Raw genomic sequence first — 19,615 nt, forward strand, 5'->3', positions numbered from 1 at the left:
AACTATTTTGTCTCTCCCATCAATTGTATGGGGAGTTGCGTCGCTACGTGCGCGCACTTTCATACTAGCCCATGGGTGGAGAGACAAAATAGTTGCAGAGACAAAGTTGCTCGTGCGCGCTAGCTCTAATAGAGAAATAAAATTTTAAATTGTTATTATAGAAGCTCAAATGTGTAAAATGATTATATTATTATAGTTGTACATTAGATAGCATAGTTTATTTTTGTAATAAAATGTACTTATAGGTAAAATGAAATACAGATATCGCTTTCGCATTATAAATATTTTATTTCAAAATCAGCCAAAATTATTCTCCCAAATAAAATGATTCTATAAACTTAAATATACAGTCTAGTACGAAAACGTGGTTCATTTGCTCTAAATGGTAAGTGCTAGTAACAATTGCTTTTTCATATTATAATACATATTACAATTTTAGATATTTTTATAATCACAATTACATAAATATAATAAATTACTGCCAGCAGCAATGTAACCTGCGAGTATGAGGACATATAATACTAGATATATTTTAAATTTTATAGTACATATTTAAAATGTTTTTGACTGCTTATATTTTTGTGCACCAAAAAATTGATAAATCTTGAAAAGTTTAAATGGTTACTATGTTAGCCTCAAATACAAGTTGCCTAAGTTAATAGGTTTTAATTCTTTGCCTTACACATATTATAACATATTGTTACAGAACTATTTCATTGTTTTTCAATCAGACAAAATTAACGATAAAAATTGAACTAATGCAAACTATTTTCAACACCCCAAAATATTAACAATAAAAAAGCAAAAAAAAATTGCACAGAATTGTGATTTAATTCGAAAATTCTTTGTATTCTGGTCAAAAACTGTACAAAAACGTTGCTACAATATCAAATGAACACCACTTAGAGCACAATACTCGATGTAGACGACATACAATGTTGAATAATAGACAATTTTAACAGAAGTATCAAAACTTCTACAAAAATACCCACGAGGGATCGTTCCAAATCAACATTAGAGTGAATATTAGGCCGGCGACACGCGAGCGACGACAACAAAACTCTTCGTCGCACGCGTCTCGCACATTGTACATAATCACACCGACCACAGAAAATAAAGCATTAATCTATGCATTACAATATAAAACGGAAAAATATAGAAATGGTACAAACTAGCACAAAGCACCTCAACTAAGGTCATAACCGGAGTATTTATTTATATTTATTAATATTTATATATTTTTTTGATAATTTTTTTTTTCATTAATTATATTTAATTACGAAAACAAACACACAAATGGCATTATATAACATTTTAAACTTAATTTAGTTATATATCACATTCATTAGGTGCCCCGCCTCGCTGTAATTTTACAAATAAAATCGAGCGAGTGTCTCCCCCCACTTTCCTTTCCCACCAATTAGTACAAGCAACTAAGAATACGCAAAATGGGGATACACCCCGGGTCGCGCAGGAGTTTTTCAAAGTATTTATAATTCTGAAAATTATTGTACAATATAGAATATAATTATTTGCAAGCAGGGCTTATAGTCTCCAAACATTCAAACACATTGCAACCCACACTAAAACATGTTTTGTCATTAATCTTTATTTTAGGATATTTTTATAAACTTTTAATAATTTTTAAACAAATTATAGGCACAATATAGCTGGGCTTATAAATCTTCAAACACTGAGTTCTTTAGTTAACATGTTTTATGTGTGGTTACAGCATATTTGAATCATAGTAACATAGCTACACTTCACCAACAAATTGAAATATGGATAAAACCACATGATATTTTACAACAATCATCAATAAAACAACCAATGTTTAAACAGCAGTCACTAACATGTCATTTACGGCAAGCATGTTGAAAATTTAAACATCGTTTATTTCACTCAAAAATCGTTTCAAAATACGCAAATCAAAATCAATTGGTGAATTGAACAATTCCGAGTCAACCTTATCATTACGCAACAGTGTATACATGTAGTCGGAAAAACTCCCCAGTGACGTTACAGCTAATATAAACAAACAATGGATATATGTATAATTAGTAACCGTTAGCAATAAGACACTTGACGTTATGACATATCCGTCCATACATACGAGTGCGGTTGTAGACTGGTTTTGAACGGGGAAAGTGTAAAAAAAAATCTTAAAATTCCAAACACAAATTAAAAAAACATTGCTACAATTAAATCATTAAATTAGTCAAAAGATACATACATTTCGTTCCAAAACTCATCTCGACAGGCACTTGAACAGAAATTTGAAGGAACCACCTCGAGGTGGTTTTACACTGAGTGGGTCCGCACTATCACTATCACTATCACTACACAACCGCACACTTTATTATCACTCATATCTTGGGCAGCTTCGGCGCGCTAACGAGCGGGTTTGCGCGCTGCAGGTATAAGTGGGCTCCCGCCTGGAATTATATATTATGTTTTATTTATTTATACAATCAATTAGATACAAAAAATGTGTGCGTGTACTAGTGTACACACGTAAGAAGTGAAACTTCTTTATGACCTTATTTTTCAAAAAATAATTTACTATATGCAACTTTACAGAAATACGTCAATCACGCGTGGTAGGGATAAAAACAAGATGGCGCGTAACGAAAAAAATGTTACACTAAATTTTTGTCCAACCCCGATAAAGAAGTTTCACTTCAATAATAAAATAAAGGAAATAAATGAATTTGAATAATAAATTATACTTCACGATGCTGCTACGTAGCTGTTCGTGTTTTTGGAAATAATCGCATTCAAAAACCAATAAAAGTGGAACTAGTGAATTGTGTTTCATTTCAAATTCTAAAGTCTAAACTATACAAAAATTATAATTGAATCAAAAATGATGAAAAGGATCGATCCTGCGTCTATTTGTGACGTCACTGCAACTGTTATTAAATCAAAGGAATCATTATGATAATCAAAGTTAAGAATTTAAATTTAATATTAGTCAGGCAAAATTTAATTAACTATTTAATTAACTATTACCAACAACTGCTTGAAACTTGACAGCAAAGTCCACATATTATAACTTAATTTTATTGGTTTAAATTTTAAAATGTTAAATATACATTACCTAAATTGAAATGTCAAATTCTGTACTTCAAGAGAAATAATATGATAACTAAAGCAAGTTTTCGAAGTGAAAACTTCTTTAGCAGCGTTGAGCACTTTTTCTGTAATGGGTATAAATCTTAAACTCGCGTCAGGACACGTGACCTGATCGAAAAAGCGTAAGACGGATGGATATCAAACATGCTCAACGTTAATAATCAAGTTTTCACTTCTGCCGGCACTCCCGGAGTGCAACCCGTCTTTTTTTTTATTCTTATTTCACTTAAATTACAATAAAAAGCTCAACCCACCTTATAATCATACGCACACCCATGCACCTCTGCATATCTATGCGGCGCACAAAATTCCACTCCGCACCTACACGTGTGAACCGTCGCTATACTCAATCGTTTCTTGCAGAACGCGCACCGAATCTTTATCTTCTTCTTCTGTTCTTTCTGTTCTTTTTGTTCATTCTGTTCACGATGTTCACGTTGTTCATTCTGTTCACGCTGTTCCTTCTGTTCACGTTGTTCCTTCTGTTCGAGTTCCGTGATCTTGTCTATGCGTCGCTGCCGCCGTTCGCTGCCGACTTCCTTGTTCCGTGGGGGTTGTGAGGGTTGTGGGGGTTGGATGGTTGGGGGTTGGTCAGTGTCTAGACGCTCGTCGCTCAAGTGTAAGTGTTCGCGGTTACGGTGTCGGCTGAGGGCTGGCAGGATTCTGGAATTTGTGATTTTTGGATAGAAATATGTGTTATGACGTTATGGAAATGACGCAGTTCAATCAACCGAAAATGTAGGCTGTTTATTTTATATTTAACGGCTGATCAAACTAGTTGAATTTAATAGAAATCACGCATAAAATTACGTATGTTTTGTGTGTCAAGTTTTACAAATTACCAGTTACAAATACATTTTCTAATATTATTTACTTTAACTTTTAATAATAAACATGCTATAAAAAAAAAAAATAAAATCATGTAACTATAAGCCGAATAAGAAGAAAATATACAAAGTACTAGTCGTCATCTTGAAAAAAAAATCACTTTCACTTGATCCTACCCACCTATTTCTCTTCAAATGCTCCAAATCGGACGTTGACGAAGAGAACAGCGCATCAGACAGCGGGGGCGAAGCCCTGGCAGTATGGCGGGCGCTCCGCACGTGCAACGCTGACGACGAACCCACAGCCCCTGGAGCCAGACTACCGGCCAGTCCCCCGGCTAATGAGCCAGTAAGACCTCCGGCTAATGAGCCAGTAAGTCCCCCGGCTAATGAGCCAGTAAGACCTCCGGCCAATGAGCCAGCAAGACTTCCTCCGGCTAATTGCGAACTAGAGCCAAAACCACGGGCTCGCCAGCCACTCTCGCCAACTACTAGCGGACCTGGAATGTGAAATTATGTTGATAAATATATGTCTTTGAAATTTATTACAATTGATGAAACTTGCACTCTCCCTCCTGTCAACCAAGTGTCAAAACAAAAAAAAAGTTAAACATAAAGGCACCACTCAAACACAATATACAGATACAACGAGTGTTCTTTCAGACATGAGAATTGTAAGGGTCCGGGTGTAATGATAATAATTGACAGATATAAGAATAAATAAATATTTTTCAGGACAATTTTCACACACGGCACGATCTGGTCCCAAATTAAGCTTTCGCTTGTGGTATGGAAACCAGATAACCAGCTAATAAACATCCATACTAATATTATAAATGCGAAAGTAACTCTGTCTGTCTGTTACTCAATCACGCCTTAACTACTGAACCAATTTGCATGAAATTTTGTATAGAGATATTTTGATACCCGAGAAAGGACATAGGCCACTTTTTATTGCGAAATATGTACCACGGGCGAAGCCGGGGCGGACCGCTAGTATAAATAATATGTAGTAGTTAATAATATCAAATCTTTTTTATTTCTTACTTTTCCGTTTTTGAAGTCGGTTGTTTTTAACGCAGTTATTTTTATTTAATACTTTTTAGTGTATTTTTCAACACGAATCAAACGAGCCCAAACTCGATAAAGTTGAGTCAATATATTAGGTACTGAGTTCCTATGGCCACCTTCCGATTCCATCATCAAATCAACTTCATGTTATGATAATGTTTCATCGCTATCAAATTTACACACGTATACAAAATTTCAGCTCAATCGGTTACCGGGAAGTGAATCAAAGTTACTTGCTACATTTCAATTTAGTCATCGAGTACAGACAAAAATGCTCATAAAATAAAAACTACTGGGCCTATCCGAAAAAATGGGACCAATTCGACACCATCCCGCATCGAACAAAAAAAGAATCACGTAAATCGGTTCAGAAACCTCGGAGTAATCGGTGTACATACATAAAAAAAAATATATACCGGCCGAATTGCCTCCTCCTTTTTTTGAAGTCTGTTAAAACCTAATCGCACGGAGAGCTTAATTTTCACAAAAAGCTCTAATCGCACGGAAAGCTTAATATTCACAAAAAAGCTCTATTCGCACGGAAAGCTTAATTTTCACAAAAAAGCTCTAATCGCATGGAGAGCTTAATATTTTCATTAAAGGCTCTCATCGCATGGAGAGCTTAATTTTCATTAAAGGCTCTAATCGCACGGAGAGCTTAATTTTCACAAAAAGCTCTAATCGCACGGAAAGCTTAATTTTCACAAAAAGCTCTATTCGCACGGAAAGCTAAATTTTCACAAAAAAGCTCTAATCGCACGGAGAGCCCAATTTTCACAAAAAAATCTCATCGCACGGAGAGCTTAATTTTCATTAAAGGCTCTAATCGCACGGGGAGCTTAATTTTCACAAAAAAGCTCTAATCGCATGGAGAGCTTAATATTTTCATTAAAGGCTCTCATCGCATGGAGAGCTTAATTTTCATTAAAGGCTCTAATCGCACGGAGAGCTTAATTTTCACAAAAAGCTCTAATCGCACGGAAAGCTTAATTTTCACAAAAAGCTCTATTCGCACGGAAAGCTAAATTTTCACAAAAAAGCTCTAATCGCACGGAGAGCCCAATTTTCACAAAAAAATCTCATCGCACGGAGAGCTTAATTTTCATTAAAGGCTCTAATCGCACGGGGAGCTTAATTTTCACAAAAAGCTCTAATCGCACGGAGAGCTTAATTTTCAAAAAAAGCTCTAATCGCACGGAGAGCTTAATTTTCACAAAAAGCTCTATTCGCACGGAAAGCTAAATTTTCACAAAAAAGCTCTAATCGCACGGAGAGCTTAATGTTCACAAAAAACTCTCATCGCACGGAGAGCTTAATTTTCACAAAAAGCTCTAATCGCACGGAAAGCTTAATTTTCACAAAAAGCTCTAATCGCACGGAAAGCTTAATTTTCACAAAAAGCTATATTCGCACGGAAAGCTAAATTTTAAAAAAAAGCTCTAATCGCACGGAGAGCTTAATTTTCACAGAAAGCTCTAATCGCATGGAGAGCTTAATATTTTCATTAAAGGCTCTCATCGCATGGAGAGCTTAATTTTCATTAAAGGCTCTAATCGCACGGAGAGCTTAATTTTCACAAAAAGCTCTAATCGCACGGAAAGCTTAATTTTCACAAAAAGCTCTATTCGCACGGAAAGCTAAATTTTCACAAAAAAGCTCTAATCGCACGGAGAGCCCAATTTTCACAAAAAAATCTCATCGCACGGAGAGCTTAATTTTCATTAAAGGCTCTAATCGCACGGGGAGCTTAATTTTCACAAAAAGCTCTAATCGCACGGAGAGCTTAATTTTCAAAAAAAGCTCTAATCGCACGGAGAGCTTAATTTTCACAAAAAGCTCTATTCGCACGGAAAGCTAAATTTTCACAAAAAAGCTTTAATCGCACGGAGAGCTTAATGTTCACAAAAAACTCTCATCGCACGGAGAGCTTAATTTTCACAAAAAGCTCTAATCGCACGGAAAGCTTAATTTTCACAAAAAGCTCTAATCGCACGGAAAGCTTAATTTTCACAAAAAGCTATATTCGCACGGAAAGCTAAATTTAAAAAAAAAGCTCTAATCGCACGGAGAGCTTAATTTTCACAGAAAGCTCTCATCGCACGGAGAGCTTAATTTTCACAAAAAGCTCTAATCGCACGGAGAGCTTAATTTTCATAAAAAGCTCTATTCGCACGGAAAGCTAAATTTTCACAAAAAAGCTCTAATCGCACGGAGAGCTTAATGTTCACAAAAAACTCTCATCGCACGGAGAGCTTAATTATCACAAAAAGCTCTAATCGCACGGAAAGCTTAATTTTCACGAAAAGCTCTATTCGCACGGAAAGCTAAATTTTCACAAAAAAGCTCTAATCGCACGGAGAGCTTAATTTTCACAAAAAGCTCTCATCGCACGGAGAGCTTAATTTTCATAAAAAGCTCTAATCGCACGGAAAGCTTAATATTCACTAATAAAAATAACTGCGTTAAAAACAACCGACTTCAAAAACGGAAAAGTAAGAAATAAAAAAGATTTGATATAATTAATTAATTCATATTATTTATCTACTTAATACTAAGTGGTTAATGTTCGGCACCGACTTCAAACCTATTTAATAAATAGCACATCCATACTTAATATTATAAATGCGAAAGTAACTCTGTCTGTCTGTCTGTTACTCAATCACGCCTAAACTACTGAACCAATTTGCATGAAATTTGGTATGGACATATTTTGATACCCGAGAAAGGACATAGGCTACCTTTTATTGCGAAATATGTACCACGGGCGAAGCCGGGGCGGACCTCTAGTACATATATAATTTTAAATAAATACTTATATAGATAATTAACACCCAGACACAGAGCAAATATCTATGTTTATCACACAAATATTAATTTTGCCCCAGTTGGGAATGGAACCCACAACCTCTGGCTTGAAAGTTTGGCACTACCAACTAAGCCAACCGGTCAGTCAGAATTACGATTCTCGTAAATACGCTTGCTTGTGTGCGTGAGCCATTTCGAACGTGTTCTATGAAGTTATCCCTACTGGTTGTATCTGTATACTGTGACAACACCGGCAGATAAAATATAAAGCCTCCGTGCGTGAGCCATTTCGAACGTGTTCTATGAAGTTATCACTACTGGTTGTATCTGTATACTGTGACAACACCGGCAGATAAAATATAAAGCCTCCGTGCGTGAGCCATTTCGAATGTGTTCTATGAAGTTATCCCTACTGGTTGTATCTGTATACTGTGACAACACCGGCAGATAAAATATAAAGCCTCCGTGCGTGAGCCATTTCGAACGTGTTCTATGGATGTATCCCTACTGGTTGTATCTGTATACTGTGACAACACCAGCAGATAAAATATAAAGCCTCCGTGCGTGAGCCATTTCGAATGTGTTCTATGAAGTTATCCCTACTGGTTGTATCTGTATACTGTGACAACACCGGCAGATAAAATATAAAGCCTCCGTGCGTGAGCCATTTCGAACGTGTTCTATGAAGTTATCCCTACTGGTTGTATATGTATTATGTATACTGTGGGAGCACCGGCAGATTTATACTAATATTATAAAGCTGAAGAGTTTGTTTGAACGCGCTAATCTCGGGAACTACTGGTCCGATTTGAAAAATTCTTTCGGTGTTAGATAGCTCATTTATCGAGGAAGGCTATAGGCTATATATCATCACGCTACGATCAACAGGAGCGAAGCAATGCGGGTGAAACCGCGGGACACAGCTAGTGTCATTATAAACGGATCCCACTGTAAGTAAGTAAGTAAGTAATACAAATAAGGCCCGTTACTCACCCGCGTCAGCGCGCAAGGCGAGGTGCGCGTCCCGCTCGGGCGGCTCGCCCGCGCCGCTGCTGCGCTTCACCAGTATCGGCCCGGACAGCGCGTCCGATAGCTTCAGCCTGTATGATCATTGGTTGTATCTGTATACTGTGTCACTCACCCGCGTCAGCGCGCAAGGCGAGGTGCGCGTCCCGCTCGGGCGGCTCGCCCGCGCCGCTGCTGCGCTTCACCAGTATCGGCCCGGACAGCGCGTCCGATAGCTTCAGCCTGTATGATCATTGGTTGTATCTGTATACTGTGTCACTCACCCGCGTCAGCGCGCAAGGCGAGGTGCGCGTCCCGCTCGGGCGGCTCGCCCGCGCCGCTGCTGCGCTTCACCAGTATCGGCCCGGACAGCGCGTCCGATAGCTTCAGCCTGTATGATCATTGGTTGTATCTGTATACTGTGTCACTCACCCGCGTCAGCGCGCAAGGCGAGGTGCGCGTCCCGCTCGGGCGGCTCGCCCGCGCCGCTGCTGCGCTTCACCAGTATCGGCCCGGACAGCGCGTCCGATAGCTTCAGCCTGTATGATCATTGGTTGTATCTGTATACTGTGTCACTCACCCGCGTCAGCGCGCAAGGCGAGGTGCGCGTCCCGCTCGGGCGGCTCGCCCGCGCCGCTGCTGCGCTTCACCAGTATCGGCCCGGACAGCGCGTCCGATAGCTTCAGCCTGCGGACAAGTTACATTTTTGAAGTGAAAACTTCTTTAGCGGCGTTGAGCACTTTTTCTGTAATGGATATAAAATCTTAAACTCGCGTCAGGACACGTGGCCTGATCGAAAAAGCGTAACGGATGGATATCAAACATGCTCAACGTTAATAATCAAGTTTTCACTTCTGCCGGCACTCCCGGAGTGCAACCCGTCTTTTTTTTATTGAAACGTATGTATCAAACATTTTTAACACTATATACAAATTCCAAACTCAAACATTTTTCTTCTAGAAGCTTTCGAATCGTCAGTTTTACCATTTACCATATACCAGCTGTGACTGGCGAATTGTGTTTTCTCATATCACCAATGTATAACCACTTTTCTTGCGAATAAATTCATTTCATCTGTAGTAAATTCATTTCAGAAAACCAAATGCGCATCATAATGGATCTTCTCATGGGCATGAAATATTTAACAATTTGAGATATTTCACTGCACCAAAAAGAAACCCTATGCCACTATCTAGTATATTTAACACCAGAAAAAATATCATGGCATAAAATAGCTGAAAAAAGGTCAAACAAAGTCAAACATTTTCACACTGTTAATTTTAGCAAGAATTTACATTTTATAATAAACTTAAAAAAAAACTCACCTGTCATCCGCATCAGGCAAATCGGGTTCCGAACCCGCACTGGGCGGGAGCAAAGCATATCTTTCTCCCAGCGAGCACTCCAACCCTCTTGCACACTCGAGTCCTCGTGAGTACTCGAGACCTCGTGAGTACTCTAGGCCTCGTGAGTACTCTAAACCTCGTGAGTACTCTAGACCTCGCGAGTACTCGAGTCCGTGAGAATATGGGTACGAATCCTCAGCCGGGCTGAACGCTCGGTACTCGGTATCGTCTAGTAAACTAGGGACGGATAAAATTTCTTCGCTTCTAGTCTTTTGTATATCTCGTTTGCCTGCAAAAATTTATTAAAATTGTATTATAATTATTGTTTTTTCAATAAATAATCGTTATGGTGTGAAAATAACATGTACATTACATACAAATACATTCATGTTATCTTCTGATTGTAAATTATAAAAGTAACATGAAGTATTTTATCAAAAATATTTTGAGATCAAAATGTCATGTCGCTACTGCATAGTCGCTTTCTCTATCCCTATGTATGCTTAAATCTTTAAAACTGACGCAACGGATATTGATGCGGTTTTTAATAGATAGAGTGATTCAAGAGATTTTAATATATAACTTATTAGGTTTTTGATAAAGCAGGCGAAGCCGCGGGCGGAAAGCTAGTAATATATAAAAACAAGCTATCTTTGAATTTTAAAGAAGGGTCTTTAAAAACAATTAAGTGTTACTAAAGAGAACCATTCACAATGTCTAGTAAAAGTAAGGAATGTTAATTATCAAATTAAAATCAAGTCATGCAAAACATGTGGGCAATTTTTGAATACAACGCTTGAATATCTTAACATGATATGTATATAAAAAAATGTTGTGTGGTTTTATGAAACCACGGTAAAAGTGAAACTGTTCGAACGGTTCCGAACACTGCTTTGTGTAGCGCATGTCGCGTGACGGTCGGCTGCCGAGTAGGTATACCTACTCGGCAGCCGACCGACACGCGACATGCGCTACACAGACCAAAAAGTTTGAGACGATGTAATAAAAGTTTCACTTTAAAAAATAATGAATAAACAATTGGATAAACACATTACACAATATTAATATTAAATTCAAAAATTACTCGAAGACTAAATTATTAACAAGAATGTTGTTTACATATGTTATTAAAGGGAAATTTCTTGAAAGTAAAAGTAGCAAATATATGACCTTGAATCCTTAACTATCTACATGCCAATAAAAATCGATTTAGCGGTTTCACCTTGTAAACATGACACGGACAGACAAACATTCACATTTCCAATATTAATATTACATTACATAATATAATACTTGAGTATAAAAATGTACTAAATATTTGTTAACTAATTATTACACATTTCTAATTTCGTCACATATTTTTTCTAAGTTATAGTTACACTTATTTTTTGAGTAATCTATATCTTCTTATATATAAAAATGAATCGCAAAATGTGTTGGTAAGCGCATAACTCGAGAACGGCTGAACCGATTTCGTTAATTCTTTTTTTTATTATATTCCTTGAAGTACGAGGATGGTTCTTACGTAGAGAAAACGTAAATATGTACCACGGGCGAAGCCGGGGCGGACCGCTAGTATATAATAAAACTAAGTCGATAAAATGTGCGTGCCGATAAAACTTAAAAAGGAGTCCCGACACGATAAAGGGACTTATGTGGTGTGATAGCCCTTTATCCCCCCTCGAACAAGAAAGTTCCCGTTTTAATCTAAAGGGCATGTTTTTAAAGATATAAGGGACTTTCCGACCCTTCAACTTGGATTTTAAGTGCAGTGGCGCCATCTGTTATCGAATATTTGAACTTCGGAGACTATACACTCCAATAGTGTATAGTCTCCATAGTTGTGAGTCATTGCAGCATGTGTAGTAGTGGCGCGAAATTTAAAATTCAAATTTGAATAAAATCTTAAATTTAAATTTTGTGTATTTATACGTCATTATTTAACGTATATTTTGGAGTTAAAGCGACATAATTTTAGTTATCCAAATTAGTTCTCAAAACATTTAAAAATTTAGGTTTTTAAATTTCGCGCCTTTACTACATACGCTACCGCTACAGAAGCTAGAAAGTTCCCGTTTTAATCTAAAGGACGTGTTTCTAAAGATATAAGGAACATTCCAACCCTACATAGTGGCGCCATCTGTTATCGAATATTTGAACTTCATTCAGGACAACGATTGTTTAGGTTGCATTTCCAAAAGCGTTGCGAGCAATTGTAGCATGTGTAGTAGTGACACGAAATTTAAAATTCCAATTTCAATAAAGTCTTAAATTTAATTTGTTGCTATAATAAAGTTATTAAATTTTGTGTATTTATACGTCATTAGCTAACTTACTCGAATGTCAACAGTGGACTTTGAATATTTACTTCAGAAAGTTTCTCCAATTATTTCCAAAGCAGATACCCAATTAGACCATCAATACCAGAAATAATTCGTTTAGCCATAACATTACGGTTTCTGGCATCAGGAGACAGCTATTCTCATAGCCTGCACTTCCTATTTAAAATATCACCAAAGCTTATATCAGAAATTGTACCTGAAGTATGTAAAGCGCTGGTTCATTTATTAAGGAATGAAATCAAGGTGAGTAAAAATGCATTCAATAGGTTTATATTTTTTTATTTATGTTCTTACTTGAATTAAACATAGCTTAATATTAAAAACATTCCTAAACACTACAGTAAAAATCAAGCATTCTCAAATGCATTGGCAATTAAATTGTACTTGTTTTGAGATTGGGAAATGGATTCAGTTTGAGTACGGGGAGGTGAAACTATTTCATTAGACAGAATTCTGATTGTAGTGGTGTTTGTATTGGATTGCTTAGGTAGTTGTATAACGGGGGGATATTGCATGATGTTAGTTGTGTTGTCAATTATTGGTTCAGATTGAGCCATTTCGGAATCATGGTTTGGATCATAATATGTCCTATGTAACAATATAGGTTCAGAATAGGAAGTAAAAGAAGACTCGGGCCTACCCGTATATTGTTGAAGAGACTACAGGATATTGGGAGAGGGAGAAGGTGAAGGAGACGAAACAAATATCGGTGATGAAATGTTATTCTGATTTACACTACGTCGCCGTTGTATGAACATGCCATCAATTTGGTGCATGAAAATTAATCTTTCGTATTCTGGCAATTGTCTTAGCTTATTTGCCAATATTTTTCCATAGCGATCGCAATCATCTTCTTTTTCTTGAGGATTATTCCGGCATAATGCTTGGTTCAAGTTAGCGAGACTTTCTTTAATAAAGTTTCCAGCTTGTATTTTTATAATATCAAGAAATTAGTAGTATTTTTACCAAGAAACATATATAAATTAGTATAGAATTATAGTGTTATAGTAGAGCCAATTTAATAGGCAACATTTGACGTCTATCAATTTTATCTTCATAGGGTGGTAACCTGCTTAAAAACATCGATTAAAGTGAATTAATCGATACGGACTTGAAACATTTGTCAATCGAACTTGAAACACATGTCAATAATTTATGATAATTTTTATTCCCAAGTAATCAATGCATTCGATTCTAGATGTCAGATTTCGATTTTTAGAGTAACGTCTCTGGTATTTAAAAAGAAAAAAGGTTTATTGACACAAAATTGTAGCGACGTCAGTTCTTTAAATCAGAAATTGTTCATTATGTTTAGAATGGTTTATCAGTAAAATCAAGTCCTAAAATTACTTCTATCGGTCATTATTATTATAAATATGTAATCGTAATTGAAAAAAGTTAAACAAATGTGCAGTTCTAACAAAACGAAATATCATGTTATTCTATGTCGTGGTTACTAGGTTACGTTGTTGAATTTTGTTGAACTGTCAAATGTTGCCTATTAAAATGGCTCTACAATAGTCAGTACCGCATTGGGTTTATCCTGGTAAAGGTTATTGATTTATGTAATCTATACATATAATAAATCTGTAGAAGGGTCAATTCTGTACATTGAAAATATTGAAAAAATAGCAGGGGGTTTTACTGGATCGATACCAAACACAAATATGTGATTAAAAAAATTTTTGTCTGTCTGTCTGTCTGTCTGTATGTGAAGATATCACGTGAAAACTACCGGTTCGATTTCGATGAAACTTGGTATAATTATACCTTATTATCCTGGGCGTAAAATAGGATACTTTTTATCCTGGAAAAACACGTAGAAAAAAATTAATCTTAATTTTTCAGTTTTATCCATAGACGTTGTTCTGTAGAACCGCGAACACACGTTGCGTATTATTATAGGCCAGCCGTATTTGGGTTCTAAGATGTCATTGTCAGAGTTAGGTACTCAAAATGGAGATATAAACCATCCACGTGAAGACCGACATCCGCGCGGACGGAGTCGCGGGCGGAAGCTAGTAATAAATAAATAAATATCGTTAAACACTAACCAACAGGTGTCCTAGTGGTGAGCGAGTGCATCCTTTGCCTCAGCTGCATCATCTTTGCCATCGTGACCGCGTTTTCCTGTCCCCCAGTGGCCCCGGGGGCTCCAGGGGCTCCGGGGGCTCCGGGGGCTCCACTGGTGCTCGGCCCCGGGGCTCTGGAGGCGCCGATGACACACTCGTCCGTGTCGCACTCCACTAGGTGACTGAGGGACGATGAGTCTGTGAAAAATATAAGGGAATTTGAATTCTTCTGCTACTCTCTCTCAACTTCCGGGTTAAAAACTTAACTTAAATTTAAATAAAAAAATCTTCAGGGATGTATGGCGGCCATCATGGATTTTAAATTTGGCATAGCTTTTTTTCATTGTATTGCCACAACGCATCGTGGTGGAATAGCATATCAGACATAACACAAATTTCTCTAATAACATGAGTGACGGAGCATTTTCATTAGAGCTAAAGCTTTTGTTGTGGCTCTTTTACAGTGTTCACAATGCGGTGTCATCAAGCGTGTTTTGTATTGGACCGTAACCACACCCCGGACACTCCATACAAAATGATCATTTTGACAGTCACACTGTAGAGACTGCAAATGTGTGTGTTAACGCTTTATGGTTGGCACATTTGTGACTAGGGTAAAAAAAAATTCGCGTTTTTCTGATGAAATACATCCGTAAACAGCACAATATCTAACCATTTTCTACGAAAACGATAATCACAAATCCAAAATAATAAAATTACTTTCAGTCAATTTGATTAATGTTGTCAATCTTCGTTGCGTATCGTCCTTGCAGAAAAATATGGCCCATTTTATGTCTGATCGCGCGGGGGTGAGGTAAGTTTAATTTTGGCGGGAGGCGGAGAGTGTCCGTTCTGTAGCATTTAGCTACTATTATGTATTCTGTGCCGTAACACTACACAACAGGGGGTGTCAGCACACCGCACCACACATCAGCACACTTTATTCCCTAATATGGAGTTTCTTGCCGATTCTTCTCCATAGATACTGCTTTCCGAATCGGTGGTAAATGTTAAAAATACCTACTTATGTAATGTCGATTCGAAAGTGCTACTAAATAGTAGTCTCATTGAATAAATGAATGTTTGAGTATGTGTGTGCACACTAAACCCAACTCACACTCACACTTATTGCTATCGATGGGCGAGTAGGTGCCGTCCTTGTTCTCCCGGACGCGCAGCATGTTCACGCGCTCCCCCTCGCGGAACACAACCACCGTCACCTTGCAGCCGCTGCCCGAGCTGCTCTCGCATTCGCCGCTACGGATTTACATGTAAATTAGTAGCTAAAAATTAAATTACAAACACATTATGTAAGATTTAACATCTAGCAATCATTGAAAATCTCACTTCCATCGTTAAATGTATATAAAATCTTTCTAAAAAGGCAGTTTATTCATGTCTTAATAATAACAGTCATGTGAACAACAATTAGCAAATAAACAACATATTAAAACTGGAATAAATAAAACAAAATGTAACCTAGATGTGACTTCATAAAATCACTTTTTACTTAAATTATCAATAGAAGGTTTGTGCCCCTGCAGTATGGTGATGACGTCAAACGTCAAAAAAAATATTTAAATCTGTAATAAAAAAAACTACCTTTTAGAAGCAAGCAGCCGCTCAATATCGTGCCAAGGCTCGGGCGGCGGCAGGCGTCGCGTGGCCACCGGCCCACCGCGGAGCCCGAGCACCAGGCGGAGCTTCGCCCCATCGCACACGGACTGCTCGCGGAGGGAACGCGCGTCTTCCAGCTCGCGGAGGTTGTAAACTAGGTGCTGTTGCGCTACTGGGATACCTGAATACGTGTGTTAAGAAGATACCTATAGTGACATTTTTGTAAAGTCACAAAAATATGGATGTATTAACACTACATAGTAGAAACAGAAAGCTACACTTCCCGCGACTGTCATATGTATGCTTAGATCTTTAAAACTATACAATGGATTTCATGCAGTTATTTTTAATAGGTGGAATAATAGAAGATGAATGTTTTAGTATATAATTTATTAGGCTTTAGACAAAGCGGACGAAAAGTTAGTAGATAGATAGAAATCCTTTCATGAAAATATCAAGGTAAGTATGTAGAATAGTAGAATTAAGGTAGAATGTAGAATGTGGTAAAAATATAGATTGGAGGAGCATTTATGTATTACAAATCAGATTAGAAGTTTATATAAAGCTTAAAAATTAATTGAACCATTGCAAATGTGTTGTTTTGTTATTGCTGCAAATGCAAAATGATAATAAATACAACTTCTTTTGATTTGATCATTAGTTTTTAGGTCATATACATTATTTACACCATAAATTTTTTATTGTTTTAGTGACTGAAATTATCATTTCAAAAAAGGTGCTTTCCTTTTATAGAAGTGAGTTATCCCAGGTACGATTTTAGATAAACTATATTATCTCTATAAAATACAAGTGAAGCCATAGACATGTTCTAGTATAGTTTCATGGCAGGTGGTCATTCACTAGCTAAACACTATCATATGCACTATATGTCACATGATGATTCACTGAATTTGGAGGAAGGCCAGATGAAATCATCACTTTCACCGCTCCTGACATTGAATTATAAAGAAAACCATGTATTTTCTGTTGCTATGCAATTTTTATAATTTCTGAAAAGTCGAGATGTACATACAAATTAATTTATAGATATAGAGGAACAATTAAACAAACACTAGTATGTTCATTGAGTACAGTCTTTGAGAGAACATGTGATGAAATTTCATTATTTGAGATATAAATCAGGGTATGATCAAACTGTGCATTCAGAACAGTCAATATTAAAACTAGTGTTAATACAGTTTGATAGGAACATTGATTGTGGATCAAAAACAGGGGCTTCTTCAAAAGAGTTTATGTTCAAATCATAGGCTTGGTTGGTTGGCCAAGCTACCACTTGGCTTATGAATTAATTATTTTTATCCTATGAATCATCCTAGGCTTTTTGTAGCTTTCTTTTTGGAAAAGAAAAATATTCTGTGTTATTTGTGTGTTTTCTACATATTTCATTATGTACAGAATATTTTAGTATTGTGGCTGATATAATTAAAATTAAAGGTTTATGAATATTTGCCATTTATAATAAAATAATTATGATTGCATATGAAGAGAGGGAAATAATGCAAATTTTATGAATTATATTAACTTTTTGCAAAAATAAATATTATGTCACTCAGGAAGAAGGAAGTTGCAGAACTAATTAACCAAAAATGTAGATTCAAGGACCTTTTGTTATTGTTTCTGAGTATTATGCATTTACAACATTCAAAACATACAATTTATATAAGATTTGATATCTTTCCTCTTAATAATATCTGTTCTGATTTTGAGCACTGTTTAATCTTCAGAAAGTAGTTAACATAATTTGTAACATAGTTTTTATTTGTAGTGGCAATATAAAAAATATATATATTAGACCTCACATAAACTTTGTGTTATTACTGATTACTTTTTAGTTTTACTGAATAAAATATACATAATAATAAATTGGACTATTTTTAAGTTATATTTGTGAAAGCTTTTTTTGTACCCATAATAAGTTAAGAATTTCTTTCTTTACTTTATAAACAATGAACTTATTTTCTTATAGGACTCTCCAATAGATATAACCAAACAACTTAATGTTCTACAGACTGTAACAAGCATGATTAGAAAACACATTTCAAACTTATGTTATGAAATGTACCTATTAGTCATAGTTTTGAGATTATAATAATTTTTAATAAGTGCTTATCATGCTACATGTTTTAGAATATGTGTAATAGAGACATTGGTAAAATAATTATTACATTCAATACAATTAATGCATTACAACAAATTCTTTTATTTACAATATTTAAAAGTTCAAAGTCTGACAATTTTATTGGACTATTTTGAGGATATCTACTGATATACTGACCTTAAATAACAGGGAAATAATATTTTAGTTCATATCAACAAGTGTTCAAGCTATACGCTATAAATTTGTATGATTTACGCAGTACAAAAGCCACGACATTCTTTGTCGAGATGACGCGTGATAACAAGAAACAATATATTGTGTAATCACATGAAAAACCCAATACTCACCTTCTACTCTATATATTTTCGACTTTATATCGAAAATAGTGTCGGAAGGCGAGACAGTGATTTCGAACGCTGTCCCAGTGAGGGTTTCCACCAAGACTTCCATGGTCTGTTGGCTGGACACATCTTCCTGGAAGCCCTTCGATGTATTCGATAGTCTCTCAGGGTATCCATGTTGTGACATTTCACACGCGGTACAAACAATTAACTACCTGCGCCACATTGCACTTCAAAGAATTTTTATAGCACTTTGATTGTGATAAAATGGTTACACACTTGATGACGAATAAAACTTAATCGTTTGCAAATCTTGAATTATTTCGTTATATGTTTAATTGAATGTTTGGAAGAAGAAAAGTAAGCAGAACAAATAAAAATTTAAAGAAACTGAGACTATTTAGCAACAAAAATAATATTACACACAACGATTGAATGAAGGAAATATTTTTACCAGCCACAGATTATAAAAATTTGATTGATGTAGAAAAACAAATTCCACGTCCAAAATTGTCTATGAACCTGAGTGGGAAAATTTAAATAAACTGTGTCCTCATCCTCAAACTTATTTTTCCACAATATTTTTCATATCAATATATTAAATTTTTAATGTATTATTGAATATCAGATATAACGGGTAAATCTAAAGCCGTATTTCTGTTTCTCTCAGTTTTGAAGAAAAATTAAAGCACATTTAAAAAGCACATTTAAAAAGCACATTTAATTTAGAAACAGCTAAGGATAATAGTATGAAGAGTATACACTTTGATAAACTAGGTATGTGTATTTTAAGAAGTGTCAAGTGAAGTAACTTCTGAAACTTCTTGAAAACTGTTGAAATACCTACAAAAATCTGTTCGAAATTATATTTAAGTAATAAATTATTCTATATGTTTTTCTCCAAATTATACAGGCAATGTTGAAAGGCTGAATTA

The 19,615-nt window shown here is 36.1% G+C and overlaps 1 protein-coding gene and 1 long non-coding RNA gene across 2 annotated transcripts in view; both read right to left on the bottom strand.

The window, feature by feature from the left end:
• LOC149481325 (uncharacterized) overlaps positions 1-19,615 on the bottom strand; it is a 350,361-nt gene that overhangs the window by 80,267 nt on the left and 250,479 nt on the right. The window lies entirely within an intron of this gene.
• On the bottom strand, positions 265-19,149 carry LOC149481330 (uncharacterized). Its single transcript, XM_089705687.1, has 9 exons — positions 18,687-19,149; positions 16,206-16,401; positions 15,721-15,860; positions 14,586-14,801; positions 10,169-10,478; positions 9,424-9,530; positions 4,144-4,462; positions 3,390-3,798; positions 265-2,435 (listed from the first exon to the last, which is right to left on the bottom strand). Exons 1-9 carry the CDS (start codon positions 18,865-18,867, stop codon positions 2,367-2,369), a joined length of 1,947 nt encoding a protein of 648 aa, XP_089561813.1. The 5' UTR covers positions 18,868-19,149; the 3' UTR covers positions 265-2,366.

Source organism: Colias philodice, chromosome 17 (assembly GCF_061535455.1).
Source record: "Colias philodice isolate Cphi_HAF_F1 chromosome 17, ilColPhil1 Martin Lab GWU primary, whole genome shotgun sequence".
NCBI lineage: Eukaryota > Metazoa > Arthropoda > Insecta > Lepidoptera > Pieridae > Colias > Colias philodice.